The sequence below is a fragment of the Microtus ochrogaster genome, linkage group LG8 (assembly GCF_000317375.1).
Source record: "Microtus ochrogaster isolate Prairie Vole_2 linkage group LG8, MicOch1.0, whole genome shotgun sequence".
NCBI classification, from domain to species: Eukaryota; Metazoa; Chordata; class Mammalia; order Rodentia; family Cricetidae; genus Microtus; species Microtus ochrogaster.
In genome coordinates, this window is record NC_022033.1 from 11,687,359 (window position 1) to 11,693,513 (window position 6,155).

General features: G+C 45.2%; 1 protein-coding gene across 2 annotated transcripts in view; it reads right to left on the reverse strand.

The window, feature by feature from the left end:
* The window catches only part of Arfgef2 (ADP ribosylation factor guanine nucleotide exchange factor 2), an 81,557-nt gene that overhangs the window by 41,998 nt on the left and 33,404 nt on the right, over positions 1–6,155 (reverse strand). For both annotated transcript variants that reach the window (XM_026787088.1, XM_005362870.3), the window contains exons 9-12: positions 5,711–5,841; positions 2,760–2,994; positions 1,974–2,073; positions 481–620 (exon numbers count right to left, since the gene is read on the reverse strand). In XM_026787088.1, coding sequence (XP_026642889.1) covers positions 481–620; positions 1,974–2,073; positions 2,760–2,994; positions 5,711–5,841 — 606 coding nt within the window. The remainder of the gene's footprint in view (positions 1–480; positions 621–1,973; positions 2,074–2,759; positions 2,995–5,710; positions 5,842–6,155) is intronic.

Sequence of the window (6,155 nt, forward strand, 5' to 3'; positions counted from 1 at the left end):
GCCACCACCGCCCGGCTAGTTAGAATTTCTTACATTTAAAAAATGAACACAAGTTATAGACAATCTCAAAAAAAAAAAAAGAAAGAAAAAAGAAAAAAGAAAAAAAAGGGAAAGAAAAAAAAAGCCACTGTTTTAGACTCACAATACTTTAGGCAGCACAAATCTTCCTGTGGCCCTAAGGACGGCTCTGGCCTTCCTCCAAGAAAAAGCCCAGATGCCAAGATTCTGCACATGCCACTCAGGGACTGAAAACTGCCTTTCCCCCAGGGTACTCTAATGGAGCCTTAACACAGGCACTCTCCTCTCCACAGCAATCAACTGACAACTCACCTCTTTACTGTCCTTTCACAACAGCAGAAGCTGCGTGTCTGTCTTTTGCCCCTTAATGTAGGCCAAACCCAGTGACAACCGTATGGCGGCACTCTATGATGTCTATTTCAGAGTAAACTTTAAAGACAGCATGTACCTTGGTATTTTTACCTGTAGAGGCGTCATCCCCAGCTCATGTCCACTTCTTCCCTGAGCGATTTTGGATAAATCATTTACTAGACGCTCGAAAATGTTAGCAGCATTTAAGTCACAGTCATAGTTGACATAAATATCCACAACACACTGGGCATCTTGGAAAATAACACACACATATTAGAAATCTGGATCAAAGACAAATGATTACATTTTCTTTCTTTCTCTTTCTTTTTTATTGTTATCAGTATGGGTACGGAAACCATGGCTTTATGAATACGAGACAAGAACTCTACCACTAAGCCCAGCTATACTTTCTTTGCTAAAAATAGCCTCTGTGAACCTTTGCCCAAGGTGGCCACACCTTAAGCAAGAAATATGAATCAGAAGCATGATAGTCTACTGTTCTGAGGCCTGCCCACCTCTGTCCGCTCAGGCACTCCATTTCACCTTGCAGCAGGGGTCAAAAGGCAGTGTTTGCCTGTCTGCAGAGTCCTGGGATGTCAGAAGATCCATTTAAATTCACCTGAGGTCCAGAAAATAGCAGCACCAAAACCAATCTGCCATAATTACTAAATTTCTAGAATTTACAAAAACTGATGCTAACATCAAAGGTCCCCTGAGCCAGTTCTACAAGACAGGCAAGGTGGGCCTTTCTCGGTCAGTATGAATGAACCTTTTAAAAAAGAGATTAAAAGGCATCTATTTTGCTGGCAGTAGTGGTGTACACCTTTACACCTTTAACCCAAGCACTTGGCATGCAGGGGCAGGGGGTTCTCTGAATTTGAGCACAGCCTGATCTACAGAGTGAGTTCTAGGACAGCCAGGGCTACACAGAGACACCCTGTCTCTGTATGGAAACTTCTATCCCAAAATGTATTTTTTTATTCATTTTTAAAAAAGTATGTGTAAGCCGGGTGGTAGTGGAGCACACCTTTAATCCCAGCACTTGGGAGGAGGCAGAGGCAGGTGGATCTCTGTGAGTTTGAAGCCAGCCTGGTCTACAAGAGCTAGTTCCTGGACAGGCTCCAAAGCTACAGAGAAACCCTGCCTCAAAACAACAACAAAAAAAAACTATGTGTAAGTTGGGTATGGTAGTACAGACTTTAAACCCCAGCACTAAGAAGGCAGAGGCAGGGGGATCTCAAGAGTTTGAGGCTAGTCTGGGCTACATAAGTAAGACTCTGTCTCAAAAGGGAAAATAATGTGTATATGTTGGTTTGAAAGTTTCTGCATATGGATGTAGTGCCTAAAGAGGCAAGAGGATGTCAGATCCCCTGGCAATTGTGAGCTTCCTGATGTGGGTGCTGGGAAGCAAACTTGAGTCCTCTATAAGAGAAGGAAGGGCTCTAAACAGCTGAGCTATCACTCCAGCCCTGCAAATGAACTCTGTAATGGAAGGACTTTCTCAATAATTCACTAAAACACTACAAAGAGGAACTGATGATCTTGATACGTGCTTGGCAGACAAAAGCTTCAGAAGCTGTTCTGAGTGTTCCGTGTGAACGTACCTGCACAAATCCTTGTCAGGGTCTGAATGACCATCCAGCGGTGCTCAAAAGAACTTGTGGATGTTTCTAAAATGTTTAGGAAAATCTCTTTGAAAAAGACCTGTGTGACATGAAGACAAGGAAGGAGCAATGAGCAGTCTCCATTTAGGACTCAAGATGCCAACACCTTTGGGTCAGGCAGCTCTTTGCTATGCAGAGCAGCCCAGGCAGATGCAAAGTGGGGCGTGCACTTGCTGAGGAATATGGGAGTCTAGCCTGGATGGTTAGCAGGACCTCTATCCACAGTTGAGGAGCTAGTACAGGGTCTGCATGTGTTGTAACTTGAGAAAACCCAGAAATTTGTATTTGTGGAATATAATGTATCAATCTGACAACTAATTCAAATTATTTCAAACAATTTGAGCCCAGACAGACATTGGGGTGGGGTCTGAGCTGAGAATATAGACCATGACTTTAAATCACGGGTGAACAGAACTTTTCTGACAAGGTCTTTCCCACTCACTCAGGTTCCACTAGGAAGGCTAGCTAGTAAAAGGGCTATCTTACTATGGTAGCTAGGCCACCAGCAGCTTACTTGCTTGCTTTTTCTGGAGACAGGATCTCATGTAGCCCAGGCTGGTCCCAAGTGAACTACATAGCTTAGGCTGTCCTTGACCTCCTGATTGCTCGGCTTCTAGCTCATAAGTGCTAGGATTACAGGCCTGTGTCATGCTTGACTCACAAGCAGGCTTCTCATCTGGCATTAATGTCCCCAAATAAAAACCACTAACTGAAGTATGCATGTACCTCTATCTGCATTTTCAAGTGCATCTTGAAGTTTGAAAGAAGAGTAAGAAAAATAGCAAGTGAGAGCTCAAAGACATCAGGTACTGAGGACACGCCATTCTTGGACAGGGCCACACACAGGTACTGCTTAATGGCAGTGACAAACATCTCATGGCTCCTGAAGACTGGGCCAGCGTTTTGCAGCACAGAGAGCAGCAGCTGCAGGGAAACCACCTTGGAACGCAGCTCGTGGGACCTGCAACGGCAACAAAAGACAGTGATGGTGTGCTAGTAAGCAGAATGTTAGACATGAGGATGCTTTTAGTTTTGCAGGGTCTTACTGTGTATAGCAGACCTGGAACTTGTGATCCTGCCTCTGCCTGCCAAATATTGGGCACAGACAGAAACATATGTTACTTGAAAAGCCTTTGATCTTTTACCAGCTACTATGTGACCAAGGATGACCTTTAACTCCTGATCTCTTCCTGCCTCTGCCTCCCAAGGTTCAGTACTACAGGGATGCATACCATGCTCAGCCATGCAGAACTTCCTGAGGCCAAGATTTAAGAATTAGAAACAGCAGAGGCTGGAAAGATGGCTCAGAGGTTAAGAGCTCTAGCTACTTTTCCAGAGGTCCTGAGTTCAATTCCCAGCAACCACACGGTGGCTCACAACCATCTATAATGAGATCTGGTGCCCTATTCTGGCCTGTAGGCATATATGCATACAGAACATTGAAAACATAATAAACAAGTCTTTAAAAAAATAGAAACAACATCTACATGCCAACAGGATGAAGGCAGAGAGGATAAGATGGGCCCCTCAGAACCTGTAGGCCCTCTGAAAACAAAAACGACTCCTTTTTGTCTGTTTCCAACACAAAGTGGATAACGGGCAGAACAAGGTGAGAGTTGAGTCTGGAGAGCCAGCTCTAGGATGAATCCATACAATCACTTCACAATATTCTGCTACAGATTCAGCCCCATACTCTTCACTCTTCATCTGCATGAAGACAGGGCTGTGATAACACTGTTGCCCTCACAGGATCTAGAATCATCTAGGAGATAAGCCTCTGAGTGTGACTATGGGGGGGTTAGGTTAAGTTAATTAAGCGCAAGACCAACCCATAATACGGTACCATGCCATGGGCGAGGGTACAAGACTGCATAGAAAGGAGGGAGGAGCCAAGCACAGAACCCAACATTCTCTACTTCCTGACAGTAGATGCAAAGTGACCAGCTGCCTAAAGCTCCTGCCACCATGCCTTCTCCACCATAATGAACTGGACCCTCAAACTGTGAGCCAAAACAAACACCTTGTCTTCTGTCGGGAATTTGTCATAGCAATTAGAAGAGTGTCCAATCCAGGGCTCTTTATCCACCAGCCTCACAGACTCCTCCTACCACTAGCCCAAGGCAGGGTCGTTAAGAGAATTCACCAGGTACCATGGTGTACTTCTTTAATCCCAGCACTTGGATAGCAAAGGCAGTTGGATCTCTGTGAGTTATCAGTCCAGCCTGGTCTACATAGTAAATTCCAGGCTAACCAGGACTACATGGTGAGACCCTGTCTCAAAATACAAACAAACAAACAACAATTTAAAAAAGAGCAGGTGGAGAGATGGCTCAGTGGCTAAGAGCACTTGTTGCTTGAAGACTCAGGTTCAATTCCCAGCACCTATAATTCCCCTCCAGTTCCGGGGAATCTGGAACTCTTCTGATCTCCAAGGTCACCAGGCACATACCTGGTACACATACATGTAGGCCAAATAATTGTACACATAACATAAAATAAATGAATCTTCAGGGCTGGAAAGATGGCTCAGAAGTTAAGAACACTTGCTGCTCTTGCAGAGGATCCAGGTTCAGTCCCCGGCACCCACACGGTGACTCACAATCATCAATGACCCCAGTTCCAGAGGATACAAAAGGCATCCACATGGTGTACATACAGGCATACAGGCAAAACAATAACATGTACAATGCTAAAACAACAATAAAGAGAAAAGAATTTTTTTCTAGCTGGGTAGTAAATTACTGTAATCTGATCACTCGGGAAGTTGGGGCATGAGGATGCTGAGATGAAGTAGGTCAGACTAAGTAACATAAAGAGAAGCTGTCTCAGAAGGGCAGCTGTTGGGAGAGTGGGGGAGTTGGGGGAGGAAATGGCTCAGCAGGTAATGGCACTTGCTGCCTGAGGACCTGAGTTTGGTCCCTGGGACCCAGGTAAAGGTGGAGGAGAGCACTGACGCTACAAAGTTGTATGATTTCTATGCACACCAACACACATCACACACACATACAATCATAATAAAGTTTGAAAAAATGGAGAACATTCATTAGCTCTTTTCCTAATGGTTGTTACGATGCTCAACAGAAAGACTGAGGTTATAAAGATGAACAGTCAGGATTCCAACAGCAGAGACTGGGAAGTACACCACCCTGTACTTAGAACAACATCTACTTCACTTCACCGTTTTCACTGCAGTTTATCACTCGGGCAGCCCCGGAGTTGCCCTGCAGTGAAGGACATAAGACTTAGAATCAGTTTTCTGGCTCTAAATAAAGCCGGTTTTCTTCTCTCCACAGTACAGATACTGTTGGCCAGCCACTTCACTGGAAAGAGACACTAGGCTTAGACACTAGGCTCTGGGGCTTAAATCTTTGTTCATGGAGCTGAGGTTTCCAGTCAGGGCCAGGAATGGAGTCTGTAGGCATCTTGTCCCTTCACAGCCTCACAAGGAAATTAAGCCCTTAGTCAGTACAAGACATACAAAGCAAGAACAAATCTGGGCAAGATTCTGGATAGTGGAGACATGGCAGGGGGACAGGGAGGTGTAGGGACTGCTTGAGTCTGGAGAATCATGTGAAACCATCCCACACCTACACTGTGGGAAACAGGGGAGGACAAAACACAGAACACAAACTCCCAGGTCACAGGGTAGCAGATGACCATAGCTGCTGTGAGCTTACTTTGGATCTGGGGGTCCTTCCCCGAGAGGTTTCATGGACAGCTTGCACAGGGAACGAAACACCAGGAAGGCATCCTTCTGCAGAATGTGAGAGAACCTAGCAGCCACTTGATGTCCTTGAACATCTGGTTCCTAAAGTTAGAAACAAAGGGAAATTCAGGAAGAAAAGAATTATGTCATGGAAACCTAAATTCCTGTATTTATTCAACTGGAAGGTGGGGTGGGGGAGAAGACACAAAATAGATGCCCCAATTGTGTCATCAGAGAAACTGTAGACCTTGTGAGGCCAGGCGGAGACACACACACCCCTGTCGTCCCAGGACTGGGAATGGAGGCTGAGGATCAGGAGTGTAAAGTCCTCCTCAGCTACACAATGAGTTCCAGCTCATAGAGGCTGTTCAAGAACCTGTCTCAAACAAACAAAAAAACAGCCAGGCAATGATGGC